This window comes from Oncorhynchus gorbuscha, linkage group LG12, assembly GCF_021184085.1.
Source record: "Oncorhynchus gorbuscha isolate QuinsamMale2020 ecotype Even-year linkage group LG12, OgorEven_v1.0, whole genome shotgun sequence".
In the NCBI taxonomy this organism is placed as follows: domain Eukaryota; kingdom Metazoa; phylum Chordata; class Actinopteri; order Salmoniformes; family Salmonidae; genus Oncorhynchus; species Oncorhynchus gorbuscha.
Genome location: NC_060184.1, coordinates 11238547 through 11263283, shown reverse-complemented (window position 1 = coordinate 11263283; position 24737 = coordinate 11238547). Strand labels below are relative to the sequence as shown.

The 24737-nt window shown below is 47.0% G+C and overlaps 1 protein-coding gene across 1 annotated transcript; it reads right to left on the bottom strand.

Annotated features, from left to right (window-relative positions):
- Window positions 1-24488, bottom strand: LOC123991497 (tumor necrosis factor alpha-induced protein 2-like). Its single transcript, XM_046293112.1, has 5 exons — window positions 24335-24488; window positions 6911-7598; window positions 6262-6376; window positions 500-622; window positions 1-99 (listed from the first exon to the last, which is right to left on the bottom strand). The coding sequence occupies exons 1-5, from the start codon at window positions 24486-24488 to the stop codon at window positions 1-3; spliced, it is 1179 nt and encodes a 392-aa protein (XP_046149068.1).
- Between the last annotated feature and the right edge of the window lie 249 nt (window positions 24489-24737).

The window sequence follows — 24737 nt, the reverse complement described above, 5'->3', positions numbered from 1 at the left end:
CTACCTCATCAAGAAGCTGTCCAGCTGACAAAGGATTCTCTGGGCTTTAGCCTCACTGCCCAGAATAGTCCTGGCCTCTCTCATGGCCCCATCAACAGCCTAGTAAACAGAACAACATACAGTATTAGCACATAAAACCTGACCCTGCACAGTCAACATAGCTTAGAGCAGGGATGGGATTAATTCCATGAAAACTCAATTCAGTGTAGAAACGTATGAAATTCAGTGCATTCATTAAATATTTCTGATTTATGGGGCTCATTGTTTCGAGGTCTGAAAATATCAGACAAACTTTGGTTTTGGAGGGTAATGTCAGTTTAAATAGAATTATGTCAAGGTTGACATGTCAATATGAAGCTTATATAAAACCACGCAGGAGAAAAAGCTACTTCATATCTGTAGTATGAAAACAAAGAAGAACATGTTCAGGTCAAAGAAAGAGTAGGGCTGAACACAGACAAGTACTAGAAGAAGTAGTAGTAATCCAATAGGTTTCAACCTGTATGATGTCAATGGCCAGAGGACAGAAGCAGTACCCGTCAATGAGTTCTGGACTCTTTCCACTGAGCCAACCCTCCTCCTCCTTACTGAGAGCCTTGGAGAACCAGGTCCTGACTCTACTCTGAAAAGGACATAGCACAGGTCATCGCAATTCTGTAAGCTTGACACTATAGTTCTGAAAGATATTGTATACAACATTATAAAAGAATACATTATTTCCAATTCTAAAGCACTCTGAAAGTAGCCTGGTCCCAGATATGTTTGTGCTATCTTGCCAAGCCCTATGGTCATTAACACACCATAGCAGTTTGCAAGACAGCACAAATAGATCTGGGACCAGGCTACTCTGAAAGGATGGTCTAGTCGTATACACATGGATTTTGTCATGTTTTGTCTTATATTGTCTTGTCATTTTGCTTTTCCTTCTGTTCGTTTTCCCCCTGCTGGTCTTTTTAGGTTCGTTCCCTTTTTTCTCTCTCCCTCCCTCTCTCTCTTCTCTCTATCGTTCCGTTCCTGCTCCCAGCTGTTCCTATTCCCCTAATCAATCATTTAGTCTTTCCACACCTGTTCCCTATCTTTTCCCCTGATTAGAGTCCCTATTTCTCCCCTTGTTTTCCGTTTCTGTCCTGTCGGATCCTTGTATATTGTTCACCGTGCTGTGTCTTTGTATCGCCCTGTCGTGTCGTGTTTCCCTCAGATGCTGCGTGGTGAGCAGGTGTCTGAGTCTGCTACGGTCAAGTGCCTTCCCGAGGCAACCTACAGTTTATGATCGAGTCTCCAGTCTGTTCTCGTCATTACGAGTGGAATTGTTTTTTATGCTTTATTTACCGCTCCGATTTGTCTAGGAGTATTGCATATTTCCTTTACTGGATTAAAGACTCTGTTTTCGCCAAGTCGCTTTTGGGTCCTCATTCACCTGCATAACAGAAGGATCCGACCAAAGAATGGACCCAGCGACTACAGACGCTCGTAACACTGCCGTCGAGATCCAAGGAGCCATGCTCGGCAGACACGAGCAGGAATTGTCTGCTGCTCGTCATGCCGTGGAGAACCTGGCCGCTCAGGTTTCCGACCTCTCTGGACAGTTCCAGAGTCTTCGTCTCGTGCCACCTGTTACTTCCTGGTCTGCCGAGCCTCCGGAACCTAGGGTTAATAACCCACCTTGTTACTCCGGGCAGCCCACGGAGTGCCGCTCCTTTCTCACCCAGTGTGATATTGTGTTCTCTCTCCAACCCAACACATACTCTAGAGAGAGAGCTCGGGTTGCTTACGTCATATCACTCCTTACTGGCCGGGCTCGAGAGTGGGGCACAGCTATCTGGGAGGCAAGGGCTGATTGTTCTAACAATTACCAGAACTTTAAAGAGGAGATGATTCGGGTTTTTGACCGTTCAGTTTTTGGTAGGGAGGCTTCTAGGGCCCTGGCTTCCCTATGCCAAGGTGATCGATCCATAACGGATTACTCTATAGAGTTTCGCACTCTTGCTGCCTCTAGTGACTGGAACGAGCCGGCGCTGCTCGCTCGTTTTCTGGAGGACTCCACGCAGTGGTTAAAGATGAGATTCTCTCCCGGGAGGTTCCTTCCAGTGTGGACTCTTTGATTGCTCTCGCCATCCGCATAGAACGACGGGTAGATCTTCGTCACCAAGCTCGTGGAAGAGAGCTCGCGTCAACGGTGTTTCCCTGCTCCGCATCGCAACCATCTCCCTCCTCTGGCTCAGAGACTGAGCCCATGCAGCTGGGAGGTATTCGCATCTCGACTAAGGAGAGGGAACGGAGGATCACCAACCGCCTGTGCCTCTATTGCGGACTTGCTGGACATTTTGTCAATTCATGTCCAGTAAAAGCCAGAGCTCATCAGTAAGCGGAGGGCTACTGGTGAGCGCTACTACTCAGGTCTCTCCATCTAGATCCTGTACTACTATGTCGGTCCATCTACGCTGGACCGGTTCGGGTGCTACATGCAGTGCCTTGATAGACTCTGGGGCTGAGGGTTGTTTCATGGACGAAGCATGGGCTCGGAAACATGACATTCCTTTCAGACAGTTAGACAAGCCTACGCCCATGTTCGCCTTAGATGGTAGTCATCTTCCCAGTATCAGATTTGAGACACTACCTTTAAGCCTCACAGTATCTGGTAACCACAGTGAGACTATTTCTTTTTTGATTTTTCGTTCACCTTTTACACCTGTTGTTTTGGGTCATCCCTGGCTAGTATGTCATAATCCTTCTATTAATTGGTCTAGTAATTCTATCCTATCCTGGAACGTTTCTTGTCATGTGAAGTGTTTAATGTCTGCCATCCCTCCCGTTTCTTCTGTCCCCACTTCTCAGGAGGAACCTGGCGATTTGACAGGAGTGCCGGAGGAATATCATGATCTGCGCACGGTCTTCAGTCGGTCCCGAGCCAACTCCCTTCCTCCTCACCGGTCGTATGATTGTAGTATTGATCTCCTTCCGGGGACCACTCCTCCTCGGGATAGACTATACTCTCTGTCGGCTCCCGAACGTAAGGCTCTCGAGGATTATTTGTCTGTGTCTCTTGACGCCGGTACCATAGTGCCTTCTTCCTCTCCGGCCGGGTCGGGGGTTTTTTTTGTTAAGAAAAAGGACGGTACTCTGCGCCCCTGCGTGGATTATCGAGGGCTGAATGACATAACGGTTAAGAATCGTTATCCGCTTCCCCTTATGTCATCAGCCTTCGAGATTCTGCAGGGAGCCAGGTGCTTTACTAAGTTGGACCTTCGTAACGCTTACCATCTCGTGCGCATCAGAGAGGGGGACGAGTGGAAAACGGCGTTTAACACTCCGTTAGGGCATTTTGAGTACCGGGTTCTGCCGTTTGGTCTCGCCAATGCGCCAGCTGTTTTTCAGGCATTAGTTAATGATGTTCTGAGAGACATGCTGAACATCTTTGTTTTTGTCTACCTTGACGACATCCTGATTTTTTCACCGTCACTCGAGATTCATGTTCAGCACGTTCAACGTGTTCTCCAGCGCCTTTTAGAGAATTGTCTCTACGTGAAGGCTGAGAAGTGCTCTTTTCATGTCTCCTCCGTTACTTTTCTCGGTTCCGTTATTTCCGCTGAAGGCATTCAGATGGATTCCGCTAAGGTCCAAGCTGTCAGTGAGTGGCCCTTCCAAGGTCACGTGTCGAGTTGCAGCGCTTTCTAGGTTTCGCTAATTTCTATCGGCGTTTCATTCGTAATTTCGGTCAAGTTGCTGCCCCTCTCACAGCTCTTACTTCTGTCAAGACGTGCTTTAAGTGGTCCGGTTCCGCCCAGGGAGCTTTTGATCTTCTAAAAGAACGTTTTACGTCCGCTCCTATCCTCGTTACTCCTGACGTCACTAGACAATTCATTGTCGAGGTTGACGCTTCAGAGGTAGGCGTGGGAGCCATTCTATCCCAGCGCTTCCAGTCTGACGATAAGGTTCATCCTTGCGCTTATTTTTCTCATCGCCTGTCGCCATCTGAACGCAACTATGATGTGGGTAACCGCGAACTGCTCGCCATCCGCTTAGCCCTAGGCGAATGGCGACAGTGGTTGGGGGGCGACCGTTCCTTTTGTCGTTTGGACAGACCATAAGAACCTTGAGTACATCCGTTCTGCCAAACGACTTAATGCTCGTCAAGCTCGTTGGGCGTTGTATTTCGCTCGTTTCGAGTTTGTGATTTCTTACCGTCCGGGTAGCAAGAACACCAAGCCTGATGCCTTATCCCGTCTTTTTAGTTCTTCTGTGGCTTCTACTGATCCCGAGGGGATTCTTCCTTATGGGCGTGTTGTCGGGTTGACAGTCTGGGGAATTGAAAGACAGGTTAAGCAAGCACTCACGCACACTGCGTCGCCGCGCGCTTGTCCTAGTAACCTTCTTTTCGTTCCTGTTTCTACTCGTCTGGCTGTTCTTCAGTGGGCTCACTCTGCCAAGTTAGCTGGTCATCCCGGCGTTCGAAGCACTCTTGCTTCTATTCGCCAGCGCTTTTGGTGGCTTTTGGTGGCCGTTTCGTGGCTGCTTGTTCGGACTGCGCGCAGACTAAGTCAGGTAACTCTCCTCCTGCCGGTCTTCTCAGACCGCTTCCCATTCCTTCTCGACCATGGTCTCACATCGCCCTAGACTTCATTACCGGTCTGCCTTTGTCTGCGGGGAAGACTGTGATTCTTACGGTTGTCGATAGGTTCTCTAAGGCGGCACATTTCATTCCCCTCGCTAAACTTCCTTCCGCTAAGGAGACGGCACAAATCATCATCGAGAATGTGTTCAGAATTCATGGCCTCCCGTTAGACGCCGTTTCAGACAGAGGCCCGCAATTCACGTCACAGTTTTGGAGGGACTTCTGTCGTTTGATTGGTGCGTCCGTCAGTCTCTCTTCCGGGTTTCATCCCCAGTCTAACGGTCAAGCAGAGAGGGCCAATCAGACGATTGGTCGCATACTACGCAGCCTTTCTTTCAGAAACCCTGCGTCTTGGGCAGAACAGCTCCCTGGGCAGAATACGCTCACAACTCGCTTCCTTCGTCTGCTACCGGGTTATCTCCGTTTCAGAGTAGTCTGGGTTACCAGCCTCCTCTGTTCTCATCCCAGCTTGCCGAGTCCAGCGTTCCCTCCGCTCAAGCGTTTGTCCAACGTTGTGAGCGCACCTGGAGGAGGGTGAGGTCTGCACTTTGCCGTTACAGGGCACAGACTGTGAGAGCCGCCAATAAACGTAGGATTAAGAGTCCAAGGTATTGTTGCGGCCAGAGAGTGTGGCTTTCCACTCGCAACCTTCCTCTTACGACAGCTTCTCGTAAGTTGACTCCGCGGTTCATTGGTCCGTTCCGTGTCTCCCAGGTCGTCAATCCTGTCGCTGTGCGACTGCTTCTTCCGCGACATCTTCGTCGCGTCCATCCTGTCTTCCATGTCTCCTGTGTCAAGCCCTTTCTTCGCACCCCGTTCGTCTTTCCCCCCCGTCCTTGTCGAGAGCGCACCTATTTACAAGGTACGTAGGATCATGGACATGCGTTCTCGGGGACGGGGTCACCAATACTTAGTGGATTGGGAGGGTTACGGTCCTGAGGAGAGGAGTTGGGTTCCGTCTCGGGACGTGCTGGACCGTTCACTGATTGATGATTTCCTTCGTTGCCGCCAGGATTCCTCCTCGAGTGCGCCAGGAGGCGCTCGGTGAGTGGGGGGTACTGTCATGTTTTGTCTTATATTGTCTTGTCATTTTGCTTTTCCTTCTGTTCGTTTTCCCCTGCTGGTCTTTTTAGGTTCGTTCCCTTTTTCTCTCTCCCTCCCTCTCTCTCTTCTCTCTATCGTTCCGTTCCTGCTCCCAGCTGTTCCTATTCCCCTAATCAATCATTTAGTCTTTCCACACCTGTTCCCTATCTTTTCCCCTGATTAGAGTCCCTATTTCTCCCCTTGTTTTCCGTTTCTGTCCTGTCGGATCCTTGTATATTGTTCACCGTGCTGTGTCTTTGTATCGCCCTGTCGTGTCGTGTTTCCCTCAGATGCTGCGTGGTGAGCAGGTGTCTGAGTCTGCTACGGTCAAGTGCCTTCCCGAGGCAACCTACAGTTTATGATCGAGTCTCCAGTCTGTTCTCGTCATTACGAGTGGAATTGTTTTTTATGCTTTATTTACCGCTCCGATTTGTCTAGGAGTATTGCATATTTCCTTTACTGGATTAAAGACTCTGTTTTCGCCAAGTCGCTTTTGGGTCCTCATTCACCTGCATAACAGATTTAGCCTGTTCATTAGATTTAGCTGTTTCTGGCATCCTGTTTACCTCTTTTTGTAGTAGATACTGCTCCTCCAATGTTGTGAGATCCTTCTCAGATAAAAGAGTTCCCAAAGACTCCATGTTGATGTGCCCCTCAAGGTCTTTGTGTTTTAAGATGTCACTGAAACAGATATAAACATGTTGTAAATGACATCAAGTCATTGATAGAAACCATACGAGACATCTCAGAAACACTCAGACTGTACAAGGCAGGACGATAATGTAGGCAACCTTGAGCAATCAGCTACGCAAAATATGCAGCATTTATGTTAGCAGACTTTCTAAAAAGGGGAACTAGCCTTTTTTTAAAGGGGAAGGTCAGGATTTTACAACTTTGTTAAATGATTCATCATAATGTAAATAGTCTATGGGTCTGGAGAAACTATAATCCATGGTTCAGTTCTTTAAACAGCCACTACAAATTTCAGCTAACTTTAGCCACTGCTAGCTAACAATCAATGGCAGTGATAGGGGAAATTGTTCAATTTTCTAAAATGTAATGGCCCAATCAACTCAAATCAACTACATATGCGGTTTGACATCACTTAAATGTGATTTTTTTTTTTTAAGAAGCACAATTGCCCCTATCACTCCCACTGATTGTTATCAAGCCCTTCAAGAATCCAAGGCAACTGCCCTCCCATTTCCCACTTACTTTGGATAGTAATTGTTCACCCAGCAGAGGAGGTAGTTACAGTCATCCACATCGAGCCCAGAGCGGGCCAGTTCTGTTAACCTTGCTGAGAACTTCTGATGGTAAAGTCTCACATACAAGTTGCACACGTCAAAGTCTGGGGGGTAGCAGTCCCTTATGTCCCTGGCCACTCTGAGGACGTCCTCCTTCAGACGCTTGCCCATCCTACATACCTCCCTTTTCATGGACGTTGACAGGTTGTCCACACTGCTAACGCTAATATTGTCCTCTTCCAATGTCGCATTCCTCATTTGAGAATCCACCATTTTTTCAAGCAGGGTGTCGTGGGTGTGCCGGCACTGGTGTGGCCGCCACACGGGGGCCTCGCTGCTGCCCTCTGGCCGCCCTTCCCATTGCTGGTCCTTCTCTTCCAGCAGCGTTATGGTTTCCACCGCACTCCGAAGTATCTCTAGGCGTTCTCCTGAGGGTGTGGAACTAAAGGTGGTGTGAACTGCCATCCATAAGTGGAGCAGCAGGGTTTCATAGTCTTTTTGGAGCGTGTCTTTATCGTCTTCGTTGCAAACCTGAACCAATCCCTCTACCGTCATGGTTTCTTGGCCAAATAGCTTGTCCTCTCGCAAGAGCAACTGCTGGCAAGCCTCCACCAAGCGATTTTCCTTCAGGTTCTCCAAAAAGTCCATAATCACCTCTGGAAAAAAAGTTTTTTTTCACAGACCACCAAGTACAATGATTGAATAGTTATTTTAGTGCAGTCTGTACGTGACAATGAACGGTGACACACATACATACACATATATACATATATACATATATACATATACACTGCTCAAAAAAATAAAGGGAACACTTAAACAAAACAATGTAATTCCAAGTCAATCACACTTCTGTGAAATCAAACTGTCCACTTAGGAAGCAACACTGATTGACAATAAATTTCACATGCTGTTGTGCAAATAGTATAGACAACAGGTGGAAATTATAGGCAATTAGCAAGACACCCCCAATAAAGGAGTGGTTCTGCAGGTGGGGACCACAGACCACTTCTCAGTTCCTATGCTTCCTGGCTGATGTTTTGGTCACTTTTGAATGCTGGCAGTGCTTTCACTCTAGTGGTAGCATGAGACGGAGTCTACAACCCACACACGTGGCTCAGGTAGTGCAGCTCATCCAGGATGGCACATCAATGCGAGCTGTGGCAAGAAGGTTTGCTGTGTCTGTCAGCGTAGTGTCCAGAGCATGGAGGCGCTACCAGGAGACAGGCCAGTACATCAGGACACGTGGAGGAGGCCGTAGGAGGGCAACAACCCAGCAGCAGGACCGCTACCTCCGCCTTTGTGCAAGGAGGAGCAGGAGGAGCACTGCCAGAGCCCTGCAAAATGACCTCCAGCAGGCCACAAATGTGCATGTGTCTGCTCAAACGGTCAGAAACAGACTCCATGGGGGTGGTATGAGGGCCCGACGTCCACAGGTGGGGGTTGTGCTTACAGCCCAACACCGCGCAGGACGTTTTTCATTTGCCAGAGAACAACAAGATTGGCAAATTCGCCACTGGCGCCCTGTGCTCTTCACAGATGAAAGCAGGTTCACACTGAGCACGTGACAGACGTGACAGTCCGGAGACGCCGTGGAGAACGTTCTGCTGCCTGCAACATCCTCCAGCATGACCGGTTTGGTGGTGGGTCAGTCATGGTGTGGGGTGGCATTTCTTTGGGGGGGCCGCACAGCCCTCCATGTGCTCGCCAGAGGTAGCCTGACTGCCATTAGGTACCGAGATGAGATCCTCAGACCCCTTGTGAGAGCATATACTGGTGCGGTTGGCCCTGGGTTCCTCCTAATGCAAGACAATGCTAGACCTCATGTGGCTGGAGTGTGTCAGCAGTACCTGCAAGAGGAAGGCATTGATGCTATGGACTGGTCCGCCCGTTCCCCAGACCTGAATCCAATTGAGCACATCTGGGACATCATGTCTTACTCCATCCACCAACGCCACGTTGCACCACAGACTGTCCAGGAGTTGGCGGATGCTTTAGTCCAGGTCTGGGAGGAGATCCCTCGGGAGACCATCTGCCACCTCATCAAGAGCATGCCCAGGCGTTGTAGGGGGGTCATACAGGCACGTGGAGGCCACACACACTACTGAGCCTCATTTTGACTTGTTTTAAGGACATTACATCAAAGTTGGATCAGCCTGTAGTGTGGTTTTCCACTTTAATTTTGAGTGTGACTCCAAATCCAGACCTCCATGGGTTGATAAATTTGATTTCCATTGAACAGTTTTGTGTGATTTTGTTGTCAGCACATTCAACTATGTAAAAAAGTATTTTATAAGAATATTTCATACATTCAGATCTAGCATGTGTTATTTTAGTGTTCCCTTTATTCTTTTGAGCAGTGTATATATAGTGCAAATAATTTTTCATGGTGAACGAAAATATAACATGACACTTATTTTTTTCATTTAGAATTCCTCTTTAGGGATAATAAATATGACAAATCAATATACTGAGCTAGTAGGCTAGTACTTCATACAGGCTACTTCATAGTATAGTACATTGGAGTTAACCTTAAAGTAGACAGCTTAGTCTATATACTTCACACCCTTGTATTTTTCCACATTTTGTCGGGCCTGAATTTTAAATGGATTAAATGGAGATGTTAGTCACTGGCCTACACACAATACCGCATAATGTCAAAGTGGAATTATGTTTTCAGACATGAACTATTTATGTTATGGGTATGCTTGTAATTGTTAAGGACTGGAGAGCTTTTCAGTATAAAAAACGAACAGAATGGAACTAAGCACAGGCAAAATCCTAGAGGAAAACCTGGTTCAGTCTGCTTTCCACCAGACTAGGAGATGAATTCCATCAGGACAATAACCTAAAACACAAGGCCAAATCTACATTGGAGTTGCTTCCCAAGTAGACAGTGAATGTTCCTGAGTGGCCGAGTTACAGTTTTGACTTAAATCTACGGCAAGACCTGAAAATGGTTGTCTAGTGATAATCAACAACCAACTTGACAGAGCTTGAAGAATTTTGAAAAAGATAAATGGGGAAATGTTGACCAGTCCAGGAGTGGAAAGCGCTTAGAGATTTACCCAGAAAGACTCAAAGATTGAATTGCTGCCAATGTGTCACGACTTCTGCCGAAGTTGGTCCCTCTCCTTGTTCGGGCGGCATTCGGTGGTCGACGTCACCGGCTTTCTAGTCACCACCGATCCATGTTTCCTTTTCCATTTGTTTTGTCTTCATTATACACACCTGGTTTCCATTCCATAATCAATGTTCCTTATTTAACCCTCTGGCTTCCCTTTCTGTTTTGTGAGTGATTGTCATTGTCATGTGGGTTCGTTCTTTGTGCTCTGGATATTTGTGTTTTTCCATGTTGGAACATTTCTTACATTTTGAGTAAATTCAGATGATGACTCATACCTGTGTCCTGCGCCTGACTCCGCTTATCCATTCACCTAATCGCTGACACAATGGTGCTTCTACAAACTATTGACTCAGGGGTTTGAATACTTATGTAAAATGAGATATTTCTGTATTTTGTTTTCAATAAATGTGATTTTTTTTTCTCTCAAAAAACAAGATTCCATTTTGTAATTATGGGGTAATGTGTGAGAAATAAATACATATTTAGGCAATTTTGAATTCAGGCAGTAACACAACAAAATGTGGAATAAGTCAAGTGTCACGAACCTCGCTGAAGAGGGTGCCTCTTCCTGTTTGGGCGGGGCTCGGCGGTCGTCGTCTCCGGCCTATTAGCTGCCATCGATTCCTTTTTCCGTTTGTGTTGGTTAGTGGTTAATTGGGTACACCTGTTTTGTATTAGGGTTTGTTTGTAGGGTATTTAAGGGCACTAGGCCCGCTGGGTATTTTGTGCGGGCTTGTTTTTTGTTACTCTGTGTTTGATGGTGTGATTTGTTTTCTTATCTTTATTCTCTGGTCTATTTTGTCCTGTTGTTTTGGACTGGCAACCTATATACGCCCTGTGTGTTGGCGTGATTTTTTTCGGTTGCACCGGTGTAATAAATTTGATAAACGACAGACCCCTGCTCTCTGCGCCTGATTCCATCCACCACTCATAGTTATTCGTAACATCAAGGAGTATGAATAGTTTCTGAAAACGCTGTAAATTATACACACATCAGATAGAATGCTGAGGACAAATTCTGACCAATTAATACTGTAGTTAAATGTACCTGTTTGAGGAGGATTGCTCTCCACTATGGGTTTGGGGCTCCGTCGCACAAAGCCTGGTATTTTTGGCATTTTCAGTTTATGCCTAAACTTCCCATGTACTGTTTTGGGACTGCCCTGCATTGTAGGTGATAGATTAACCATTTCTGCCACCAGGTCGGGTCCAAGCACACCCACTTCCTCTGTAAAAAAAACCCAACATATTTTGTACAGTCATCAATATTTTATCTATATAAAAACCTATCATGGCATTGCACTATTTTTTTCTATCGCCTATTATCAATCCGCAACCTCTTACCATTACCATACCATCTTACCATTCATTGTTGCACGGGTAAAGGTCGGTATACAAACTGGATATGAAGTTATAGGCTACAATAGTGGGTTAAACATAATAACAAAAGGTAACACTATTAACACACAGCTGTGGGAATGATATGACCGCAGGTTCGCATGTTGCGCAAGAGAGCCAGTGTTATGTCAAAAGGCATAAGGCTGATATCTGAGTGGGAGTGACTAATAAAATCAATGGCGGGCCCCCTGGAGGTCAGAGTCCCTGGGAACCTAACCCTGTGTGCCCGATCGCTATTCGGCCATGATTACTACAAGTTTAGATTACTGGCTAGATTAATTTACCAATTTAAAAAATTGTTAGGCGACATGTTAATCAAATCAAATCAAATAGTATTTGTCACATGCTCCGAATACAACAGGTGTAAACCTTACCGTGAAATGCTTACTTACAAGCCCTTAACCAACAATACAGTTCAAGAAATAGTGAACAAAATATGTACTAAATAAACTAAAGTACAAATAGTCAAATAAAAATAACAATAACGGGGTTATATACAGGGGGTACCGGTACCGAGTCAATGTGGAGGCTATATACAGGGGGTACCGGTACAGAGTCAATGTGGAGGCTATATACAGGGGGTACCGGTACCGAGTCAATGTGGAGGCTATACACAGGGGGTACCGGTACAGAGTCAATGTGGAGGCTATACACAGGGGGTACCGTTTCAGAGTCAATGTGGAGGCTATATACAGGGGGTACCGGTACAGAGTCAATGTGGAGGCTATATACAGGGGGTACCGGTACAGAGTTAATGTGGAGGTTATATACAGGATATTACGGTACAGAGTCAATGTGGAGGCTATATACAGGGGGTACCGGTACAGAGTCAATGTGGAGGCTATATACAGGGGGTACCGGTACCGAGTCAGTGTGGAGGCTATATACAGGGGGTACCGGTACCGAGTCAATGTGGAGGCTATATACAGGGGGTACCGGTACAGAGTCAATGTGGAGGCTATATACAGGGGGTACCGGTACATAGTCAATGTGGAGGCTATATACAGGGGGTACCGGTACAGAGTCCATCTGGAAGCTATATAGAGGGGGTACCGGTACCGAGTCAATGTGGAGGCTATATACAGGGGGTACCTGTACAGAGTCAATGTGGAGGCTATATACAGGGGGTACCGGTACCGAGTCAATGTGGAGGCTATATACAGGGAGTACCTGTACAGAGTCAATGTGGAGGCTATATACAGGGGTTACCAGTACAGAGTCAATGTGGAGGCTATAGACAGGGGGTACCGGTACCGAGTCAATGTGGAGGCTATATACAGGGGGTACCGGTACAGAGTCAATCTGGAGGCTATATACAGGGGGTACCGGTACCGAGTCAATGTGGAGGCTATATACAGGGGGTACCGGTACAGAGTCAATCTGGAGGTTATATACAGGGGGTACCGGTACCGAGTCAATGTGGAGGCTATATACAGGGGGTACCGGTACCGAGTCAATGTGGAGGCTATACACAGGGGGTACCGGTACAGAGTTAATGTGGAGGCTATATACAGGGGGTACCGGTACAGAGTTAATGTGGAGGCTATATACAGGGGGTACCGGTACAGAGTCAATGTGGAGGCTATATACAGGGGGTACCGGTACAGAGTCAATGTGGAGGCTATATACAGGGGGTACCGGTACAGAGTCAATGTGGAGGCTATATACAGGGGGTACCGGTACAGAGTCAATGTGGAGGCTATATACAGGGGGTACCGGTACAGAGTCAATGTGGAGGCTATATACAGGGGGTACCGGTACAGAGTTAATGTGGAGGCTATATACAGGGGGTACCGGTACAGAGTTAATGTGGAGGCTATATACAGGGGGTACCGGTACAGAGTCAATGTGGAGGCTATATACAGGGGGTACCGGTACAGAGTCAATGTGAAGGGTATATACAGGGGGTACCGGTACAGAGTTAATGTGGAGGCTATATACAGGGGGTACCGGTACAGAGTCAATGTGGAGGCTATATACAGGGGGTACCGGTACAGAGTTAATGTGGAGGCTATATACAGGGGGTACCGGTACAGAGTTAATGTGGAGGCTATATACAGGGGGTACCGGTACAGAGTCAATGTGGAGGCTATATACAGGGGGTACCGGTACAGAGTCAATGTGGAGGCTATATACAGGGGGTACCGGTACAGAGTCAATGTGGAGGCTATATACAGGGGGTACCGGTACAGAGTCAATGTGGAGGCTATATACAGGGGGTACCGGTACAGAGTCAATGTGGAGGCTATATACAGGGGGTACCGGTACAGAGTCAATGTGGAGGCTATATACAGGGGGTACCGGTACAGAGTCAATGTGGAGGCTATATACAGGGGGTACCGGTACAGAGTCAATGTGGAGGCTATATACAGGGGGTACCGGTACAGAGTCAATGTGGAGGCTATATACAGGGGGTACCGGTACAGAGTTAATGTGGAGGCTATATACAGGGGGTACCGGTACAGAGTTAATGTGGAGGCTATATACAGGGGGTACCGGTACAGAGTCAATGTGGAGGCTATATACAGGGGGTACCGGTACAGAGTCAATGTGAAGGCTATATACAGGGGGTACCGCTACAGAGTCAATGTGGAGGCTATATACAGGGGGTACCGGTACAGAGTCAATGTGGAGGCTATATACAGGGGGTACCAGTACAGAGTCAATGTGGAGGCTATATACAGGGGGTACCGGTACAGAGTTAATGTGGAGGCTATATACAGGGGGTACCGGTACAGAGTTAATGTGGAGGCTATATACAGGGGGTACCGGTACAGAGTCAATGTGGAGGCTATATACAGGGGGTACCGGTACAGAGTCAATGTGGAGGCTATATACAGGGGGTACCGGTACAGAGTCAATGTGGAGGCTATATACAGGGGGTACCGGTACAGAGTCAATGTGGAGGCTATATACAGGGGGTACCGGTACAAAGTCAATGTGGAGGCTATATACAGGGGGTACCGGTACAGAGTCAATGTGGAGGCTATATACAGGGGGTACCGGTACAGAGTCAATGTGGAGGCTATATACAGGGGGTACTGGTACAGAGTTAATGTGGAGGCTATATACAGGGGGTACCGGTACAGAGTTAATGTGGAGGCTATATACAGGGGGTACCGGTACAGAGTCAATGTGGAGGCTATATACAGGGGGTACCGGTACAGAGTCAATGTGGAGGCTATATACAGGGGGTACCGGTACAGAGTCAATGTGGAGGCGGCAGCGTAGCCTAGTGGTTGGAGCGTTGGACTAGTAACCGGAAGGTTGCGAGTTCAAACCCCCGAGCTGACAAGGTACAAATCTGTCGTTCTGCCCCTGAACAGGCAGTTAACCCACTGTTCCCAGGCCGTCATTGAAAATAAGAATGTGTTCTTAACTGACTTGCCTGGTTAAATAAAGGTAAAATAAATAAATAAAATATACAGGGGGTACCGGTACAGAGTCAATGTGGAGACTATATACAGGGGGTACCGGTACCGAGTCAATGTGGAGGCTATATACAGGGGGTACCGGTACCGAGTCAATGTGGAGGCTATATATAGGGGGTACCGGTACCGAGTCAATGTGCGGGGGTACAGCTTAGTCTAGTTATTTTGTACATGTAGGTAGGGGTAAAGTGACTATGCATAGATAATAAACAGTGAGTAGCAGCAGTGTAAAAACAAAGGGAGGGGAGGCGTGTCAACGTAAATAGTCCAGGTGGTCATTTGATTCATTGTTCAGTAGTCTTAAGGCTTGGGGGTAGAATCTGTTAAGGAGCCTTTGGTCCTAGATTTGGCACTCCGGTGCCGCTTGCCGTGCGCTAGCAGAGAGAACAGTCTATGACTTGGGTGACTGGAGTCTTTGGCATCTTTTGGGGCCTTGCTCTGACACCGCCTCGCATATACAGATGAAGTTAGAAGTTTACATACACCTTAGCCAAATACATTTAAACTTAGTTCTTCACAATTCCTGACATTTAATCCTAGTAAAAATTCACTGTCTTAGGTCAGTTAGGATCACCACTTTATTTTAAGAATATGAAATGTCAGAATAATAGTAGAGAGAATGATTTATTTCAGCTTCTATTTCTTTCATCACATTCCCAGTGGGTCAGAAGTTTACATACACTCAATTAGTATTAGCATTGCCTTTAAATTGTTTAACTTGGGTCAAACATTTTGGGTAGCCTTCCACAAGCATCCCATAATAAGTTGGGGGAATTTTGGCCCATTCCTCCTGACAGAGCTGGTGTAACTGAGTCAGGCCTCCTTGCTCGTACACGCTTTTTCAGTTCTGCCCACAAATTGTCTATGGGATTGAGGTCTGGGGTTTGTGATGGCCACTCCAATACCTTGACTTTGTTGTACTTAAGCCATTTTGCCACAACTTTGGAAGTATGCTTGGGGTCATTATCCGTTTGGAAGATCCATTTTCAACCAAGCTTTAAATTCCTGACATGTTGCTTCAATATAGCCACATAATTTTCCTCCCTCAAGGTGCCATCTATTTTGTGAAGTGCACCAGTCCCTCCTGCAGCAAATCAACCCCACAACATATTGCTGCTACCCCCATGCTTCATGGTTGGCATGGTGTTCTACGCCTTGCAAGCCTCCCCTTTATCGTCCAAACATAACGATGGTCATTATGGCCAAACAGTTCTTTTTTTTGTTTCATCAGACCAGAGGACATTTCTCCAAAAACTACAATCTTTGTCCCCATGTGCAGTTGCAAACCGTAGTTTGGCTTTTTATGTCGGTTTTGGAGCAGTGGCTTCTTCCTTGCTGAGCGGCCTTTCAGGTTATGTTGATATTGGACTCGTTTTACTGTGGATTTAGATACTTTTGTACCCATTTCCTCCACCATCTTCACAAGGTCCTTTGCCATTGTTCTGGGATTGATTTTCACTTTTCGCATGAAAGTACGTTCATCTCTAGGAGACAGAACGCGTCTCCTTCCTGAGCGATATGACGGCCTCATGAACCCATGGTGTTTATACTTGCGTACTTTTTTTTCGGAGGTCTTGGCTGATTTCTTTTGATTTTCCCATGATGCCAAGCAGAGGCACTGAGTTTGAAGGTAGGCCTTGAAATACATCCACAGGTACACCTCCATTTGACTCAAATGGTGTCAATTAGCCTATCAGAAGCTTCTAAAGCCAAGACATGACATTTTAAAGGCACAGTCAACTTAGTGTATGTAAACTTCTGACCCACTGGAATTGTGATACAGTGAATTATAAGGGAAATTATCTGTTTGTAAACAATTGTTGGAAAAATTACTTGTGTCATGCACAAAGTAGATGTCCTAACGGACTTGGCAAAACTATAATTTGTTAACAAGAAATTTGTGGAGTGGTTGAAAAATTAGTTTTAATGACTCCAACCTAAGTGTATGTAAACCTCCGACGTCAACTGTAGGTCCTGGATGTCAGGAAGCTTGGCCCGAATGATGTACTGGGCCATACGCACCACCCTCTGTAGCACCTTATGGTTAGATGCCGAGCAGTTCCCATACCAGGCATTGATGCAACCGGTCAGGATGCTCTTGATGGTGCAGCTGCAGAACTTTTTGAGGATCTGGGGACCCATGCCAAATCTTTTCAGTCTCCTGAGGGGGGAAAGGTGTTGTCGTGCCCTCTTTGCGACTGTCTTGGTGATGTGTACACCAAGGAACTTGAAACTTTTTACCCGCTCCACTACAGCCCTGTCGATGTGAATGGGACTTCTTCAGGAACGGTGTCCCGTCCGTGGGTTGATTGAGCTAACGTAGGCTAATGTGATTCGACTGAGGTTGTAAGAAACAAAAGATCCCAGAACATAGACTAAAAAATCCCAGAACATAGACATGTGTCATGTTTTGTCATTTATTATCATGTCTTGTCCCTGTGCTTCCCATTCTATTCGTTTCCCTCTGCTGGTCTTATTAGGTTCTTTCCCTCTTTCTAGCCCTCTCTCTCCCCCTCCCTCTCTCACTCTCTCGCTCTCTCTTCTCTCTATCGTTCCGTTCCTGCTCCCAGCTGTTCCTATTCCCCTAATCATCATTTAGTCTTCCCACACCTGTTCCCGATCCTTTTCCCTGATTAGAGTCCCTATTTCTCTCCTTGTTATTCGTTTCTGCCCTGTCGGTTCCTTGTCTAGAATTCACCGTGCTGTGTTTGTGTATCGCCCTGTCGTGTCGTGTTTTCCTCAGATGCTGCGTGGTGAGCAGGTGTCTGAGTCTGTTTGGTTCAAGTGCCTTCCCGAGGCAACTGTTCACCTGCTGTTCAAGATCGAGTCTCCAGTTTGTCCTCGTCATTTCGAGTGAAAGTTGTGTTTTTTGATTGTATTTACTTTACTGGATTAAAGACTCTGTTTTCGCCAAGTCGCTTTTGGGTCCTCTTTCACCTGCATGACAGAAGGAACCGACCTAGGAATGGACCCAGCGACTTCAGACGCTCGTTACACTGCCGTCGAGATCCAAGGAGCCATGCTCGGCAGACACGAGCAGGAATTGTCTGCTGCTCGCCATGCCGTGGAGAACCTGGCCGCTCAGGTTTCCGACCTCTCTGGACAGTTCCAGAGTCTTCGTCTCGTGCCACCTGTTACTTCCTGGCCTGCCGAGCCTCCAGAACCTAGGGTTAATAACCCACCTTGCTACTCCGGGCAGCCCACTGAGTGCCGCTCCTTTCTCACGCAGTGTGAGATTGTGTTCTCTCTCCAACCCAACACATACTCTAGAGAGAGAGCTCGGGTTGCTTACGTCATTTCACTCCTTACTGGCCGGGCTCGAGAATGGGGCACAGCTATCTGGGAGGCAAGGGCTGATTGCTCTAACAAGTTCCAGAACTTTAAAGAGGAGATGAATCGGGTTTTTGACCGTTCAGTTTTTGGTAGGGAGGCTTCTAGGGCCCTGGCTTCCCTATGCCAAGGTGAACGGTCCATAACGGATTATTCTATTGAGTTTCGCACTCTTGCTGCCTCTAGTGAGTGGAACGAGCCGGCGCTGCTCGCTCGTTTTCTGGAGGGACTCCACGCAGTGGTTAAGGATGAGATTCTCTCCCGGGAGGTTCCTTCAGATGTGGACTCTTTGATTGCTCTCGCCATCCGCATAGAACGACGGGTAGATCTTCGTCACCGGGCTCGTGGAAGAGAGCTCGCATCAACGGTGTTTCCCTGCTCCGCATCGCAACCATCTCCCTCCTCTGGCTCAGAGACTGAGCCCATGCAGCTGGGAGGGATTCGCATCTCGACTAAGGAGAGGGAACGGAGGATCACCAACCGCCTGTGCCTCTATTGCGGAGTTGCTGGACATTTTGTTAATTCATGTCCAGTAAAAGCCAGAGCTCATCTGTAAGCGGAGGGCTACAGGTGAGCGCAACTACTCAAGTCTCTCCATCAAAATCCTGTACTACTTTGTCGGTCCATCTACGCTGGACCGGTTCGGGTGCTACATGTAGTGCCTTGATAGACTCTGGGGCTGAGGGTTGTTTCATGGACGAAGCATGGGTTCGGAAACATGACATTCCTTTCAGAGAGTTAGAGAAGCCTACGCCCATGTTCGCCTTAGATGGTAGTCATCTTCCCAGTATCAGATTTGAGACACTACCTTTAACCCTCACAGTATCTGGTAACCACAGTGAGACTATTTCTTTTTTGATTTTCCGTTCACCGTTTACACCTGTTGTTTTGGGTCATCCCTGGCTAGTATGTCATAATCCTTCTATTAATTGGTCTAGTAATTCTATCCTATCCTGGAACGTTTCTTGTCATGTGAAGTGTTTAATGTCTGCCATCCCTCCCGTTTCTTCTGTCCCTACTTCTCAGGAGGAACCTGGCGATTTGACAGGAGTGCCGGAGGAATATCATGATCTGCGCACGGTCTTCAGTCGGTCCCGAGCCAACTCCCTTCCTCCTCACCGGTCGTATGATTGTAGTATTGATCTCCTTCCGGGGACCACTCCTCCTCGGGGTAGACTATACTCTCTGTCGGCTCCCGAACGTAAGGCTCTCGAGGATTATTTGTCTGTGTCTCTTGACGCCGGTACCATAGTGCCTTCTTCCTCTCCGGCCGGGGCGGGGTTCTTTTTTGTTAAGAAGAAGGACGGTACTCTGCGCCCCTGCGTGGATTATCGAGGGCTGAATGACATAACGGTTAAGAATCGTTATCCGCTTCCCCTTATGTCATCAGCCTTCGAGATTCTGCAGGGAGCCAGGTGCTTTACTAAGTTGGACCTTCGTAACGCTTACCATCTCGTGCGCATCAGAGAGGGGGACGAGTGGAAAACGGCGTTTAACACTCCGTTAGGGCATTTTGAGTACCGGGTTCTGCCGTTCGGTCTCGCCAATGCGCCAGCTGTTTTTCAGGCATTAGTTAATGATGTTCTGAGAGACATGCTGAACATCTTTGTTTTTGTCTATCTTGACGATATCCTGATTTTTTCTCCGTCACTCGAGATTCATGTTCAGCACGTTCGACGTGTTCTACAGCGCCTTTTAGAGAATTGTCTCTACGTAAAGGCTGAGAAGTGCTCTTTTCATGTCTCCTCCGTTACTTTTCTCGGTTCCGTTATTTCCGCTGAAGGCATTCAGATGGATTCCGCTAAGGTCCAAGCTGTCAGTGATTGGCCCGTTCCAAGGTCACGTGTCGAGTTGCAGCGCTTTTTAGGTTTCGCTAATTTCTATCGGCGTTTCATTCGTAATTTCGGTCAAGTTGCTGCCCCTCTCACAGCTCTTACTTCTGTCAAGACGTGTTTTAAGTGGTCCGGTTCCGCCCAGGGAGCTTTTGATCTTCTAAAAGAACGTTTTACGTCCGCTCCTATCCTCGTTACTCCTGACGTCACTAGACAATTCATTGTCGAGGTTGACGCTTCAGAGGTAGGCGTGGGAGCCATTCTATCCCAGCGCTTCCAGTCTGACGATAAGGTTCATCCTTGCGCTTATTTTTCTCATCGCCTGTCGCCATCTGAGTGCAACTATGATGTGGGTAACCGTGAACTGCTCGCCATCCGCTTAGCCCTAGGCGAATGGCGACAGTGGTTGGAGGGGGCGACCGTTCCTTTTGTCGTTTGGACAGACCATAAGAACCTTGAGTACATCCGTTCTGCCAAACGACTTAATGCCCGTCAAGCTCGTTGGGCGTTGTTTTTCGCTCGTTTCGAGTTTGTGATTTCTTACCGTCCGGGTAGCAAGAACACCAAGCCTGATGCCTTATCCCGTCTGTTTAGTTCTTCTGTGGCTTCTACTGATCCCGAGGGGATTCTTCCTTATGGGCGTGTTGTCGGGTTAACAGTCTGGGGAATTGAAAGACAGGTTAAGCAAGCACTCACGCACACTGCGTCGCGCGCGCTTGTCCTAGTAACCTCCTTTTCGTTCCTGTTTCCACTCGTCTGGCTGTTCTTCAGTGGGCTCACTCTGCCAAGTTAGCTGGTCATCCCGGTGTTCGAGGCACTCTTGCGTCTATTCGCCAGCGCTTTTGGTGGCCGACTCAGGAGCGTGACACGCGCCGTTTCGTGGCTGCTTGTTCGGACTGCGCGCAGACTAAGTCGGGTAACTCTCCTCCTGCCGGTCGTCTCAGACCGCTCCCCATTCCTTCTCGACCATGGTCTCACATCGCCCTAGACTTCATTACCGGTCTGCCTTTGTCTGCGGGGAAGACTGTGATTCTTACGGTTGTCGATAGGTTCTCTAAGGCGGCACATTTCATTCCCCTCGCTAAACTTCCTTCCGCTAAGGAGACGGCACAAATCATTATCGAGAATGTATTCAGAATTCATGGCCTCCCGTTAGACGCCGTTTCAGACAGAGGCCCGCAATTCACGTCACAGTTTTGGAGGGAGTTCTGTCGTTTGATTGGTGCGTCCGTCAGTCTCTCTTCCGGGTTTCATCCCCAGTCTAACGGTCAAGCAGAGAGGGCCAATCAGACGATTGGTCGCATACTACGCAGCCTTTCTTTCAGAAACCCTGCGTCTTGGGCAGAACAGCTCCCCTGGGCAGAATACGCTCACAATTCGCTTCCTTCGTCTGCTACCGGGTTATCTCCGTTTCAGAGTAGTCTGGGTTACCAGCCTCCTCTGTTCTCATCCCAGCTTGCCGAGTCCAGCGTTCCCTCCGCTCAAGCGTTTGTCCAACGTTGTGAGCGCACCTGGAGGAGGGTGAGGTCTGCACTTTGCCGCTACAGGGCACAGACTGTGAGAGCCGCCAATAAACGCAGGATTAAGAGTCCTAGGTATTGTTGCGGCCAGAGAGTGTGGCTTTCCACTCGCAACCTTCCTCTTACGACAGCTTCTCGTAAGTTGACTCCGCGGTTCATTGGTCCGTTCCGTGTCTCCCAGGTCGTCAATCCTGTCGCTGTGCGACTGCTTCTTCCGCGACATCTTCGTCGCGTCCATCCTGTCTTCCATGTCTCCTGTGTTAAGCCCTTTCTTCGCACCCCGTTCGTCTTCCCTCCCCCCTCCCGTCCTTGTCGAGAGCGCACCTATTTACAAGGTACATAAGATCATGGACATGCGTTCTCGGGGACGGGGTCACCAATACTTAGTGGATTGGGAGGGTTACGGTCCTGAGGAGAGGAGTTGGGTTCCATCTCGGGACGTGCTGGACCGTTCACTCATTGATGATTTCCTCCGTTGCCGCCAGGATTCCTCCTCGAGTGCGCCAGGAGGCGCTCGGTGAGTGGGGGGGTACTGTCATGTTTTGTCATTTATTATCATGTCTTGTCCCTGTGCTTCCCATTCTATTCGTTTCCCTCTGCTGGTCTTATTAGGTTCTTTCCCTCTTTCTAGCCCTCTCTCTCCCCCTCCCTCTCTCACTCTCTCGCTCTCTCTTCTCTCTATCGTTCCGTTCCTGCTCCCAGCTGTTCCTATTCCCCTAATCATCATTTAGTCTTCCCACACCTGTTCCCGATCCTTTTCCCTGATTAGAGTCCCTATTTCTCTCCTTGTTATTCGTTTCTGCCCTGTCGGTTCCTTGTCTAGAATTCACCGTGCTGTGTTTGTGTATCGCCCTGTCGTGTCGTGTTTTCCTCAGATGCTGCGTGGTGAGCAGGTGTCTGAGTCTGTTTGGTTCAAGTGCCTTCCCGAGGCAACCTGCTGTTCACCTGCTGTTCAAGATCGAGTCTCCAGTTTGTCCTCGTCATTTCGAGTGAAAGTTGTGTTTTTTGATTGTATTTACTTTACTGGATTAAAGACTCTGTTTTCGCCAAGTCGCTTTTGGGTCCTCTTTCACCTGCATGACAGACATGTCTGACATGGGCAGAAATCTTAAATTCTTGTCATCTAACTGCACTGTCCAATTTACAGTATCTATTACAGTGAAAGGATAACATGCTGTTGTTTGAGGAGAGTGCACAATTATGAACCTGAAATGTATGAATAAACCAATTAGGCACATTTGGGCAGTCTTGATACAACATTTTGAATAGATATGCAATGGTTCATTGGATCACCAAAACTTTGCACATATAGTGCTGCCATCTAGTGGCCAAAGTCTAAATTACCCATGGGTTAGAATAAACCATTTTGGCCTTTCTCTTGCATTTCTGTTCACATTTTTTAAAGTTGTTTTTTTCTTTGTATTATCTTTTATCATATCTAATGTGTTATATTCTCCTACATTCATTTCACATTTCCACAAACTTCAAAAGTGTTTCCTTTCAAATGGTGTCAAGAATATGCAAATCCTTGCTTCAGGTCCTGAGCTAGAGGCAGTTAGATTTGGGTATGTCATTTTCCTGTAGTTCACGATCAGCTCCTTTGTCTTGCTCACATTGAGGTAGAGGTTGTTGTCCTGGCACCACACTGCCAGGTCTTTGAGTGACTGTCAGTGACTGACATAAAAGGAGAGAAACTGTTGATGCACAACCAAATTTTGAAATTGCACCTTGTGTATTTTACTATTCTAATGCCCCGTACATACACATCGTGATGTATTTTGGGAGATTACAAAAAAAAACTTTAATTCAATACAGGAGAAACATTTTGTTCAGGTTACAATAAAACATGATTTGCTTAGTAACTTTTTCCTCAACTTGTCTCTCTAAATTTCTAGCAAGTCAAACTAGCTTACAGATCATTACCATCACAATAAACTAAAATGGGAGGCAACATTCATATAATTGGCTTAAATCACCCATGCAGTCTATTTAATTTAATCTTTAAATCATCACTGTGTCAACAAAAATATCACTGTGTGTGTATATTTCATGAATATACACTATCATTCAAAAGTTTAGGGTCACTTAGAAATGTCCTTGTTTTTTAAAGAAAAGCACATTTTTTGTCCATTAAAATAACATCAAGTTGATGAGAAATACAGTGTAGACATTGTTAGTATTGTAAATGACTACTGTAGCTGGAAACGGCTGATTACTTGGAATATCTACATAGGTGTACAGAGGTCCAATATCAGCAACCATCACTCCTGTGTTCCAATGGCACGTTGTGTTAGTTAATCCAAGTTTATCATTTTAAAAGGCTAATTGATCATTAGAAAACCCTTTTGCAATTATGTTAGCACAGCTGAAAACTGTTGCTCTGATTAAAGAAGCAATAAAACTGAGAATCTGGAGCATCAGCATTTGTGGGTTCGATTACAGGCTCAAAATGGCCAGAAACAAATAACTTTCTTCTGAAACTCGTTAGTCTATTATTGTTCTGAGAAATGAAGGCTATTCCATTAGAGAAATTGCCAAGAAACTGAAGATCTCGTAAAATGCTGTGTACTACTCCCTTCACAGAACAGCGCAAACTGGCTCTAACCAGAATAGAAAGCCTTCAATCGCAAGGAGCGCTGCGATACCACTCCGTTGCGGAGGGTCCCCGTTTAAATTACATCCGGTGAAACGTAACAGACTGCTCAGATGTCATGTGAATAAGGCATAATGTGAATGAAGTATAAGGCTATTTACCTGGGTTATCAACCCGAGTTTGAATGACATCATTCACTGTAAATCCACTTGGAGAGTCCTTGTCCCGTAGGTTGTTATGCTGGCTCAGGTCGGAGTACTCCTGCTCCACGGAGTAGTTCATCTTCAGCTTGTTGTGGGTGTTACCGAAAGGCATGATTTCTTTCACCTGTGAGCAAGGATGAAACAATGTAATGTTAGTGGACGAAATACAGCAAATCAAATACCTTACACAGTTTAATAGGAAAAGTTTGAAATGCTTTTTTATACTTCATGAAATGTGACGCAGTGGTAGGCTATTTAGGTGTCACAGTATTGCTTCCGCCCCTCTCCTCGCCCCTACCTGGGCTCGAACCAGGGACCCTCTGCACACATCAACAACAGCCACCCACGAAGCATTGTTACC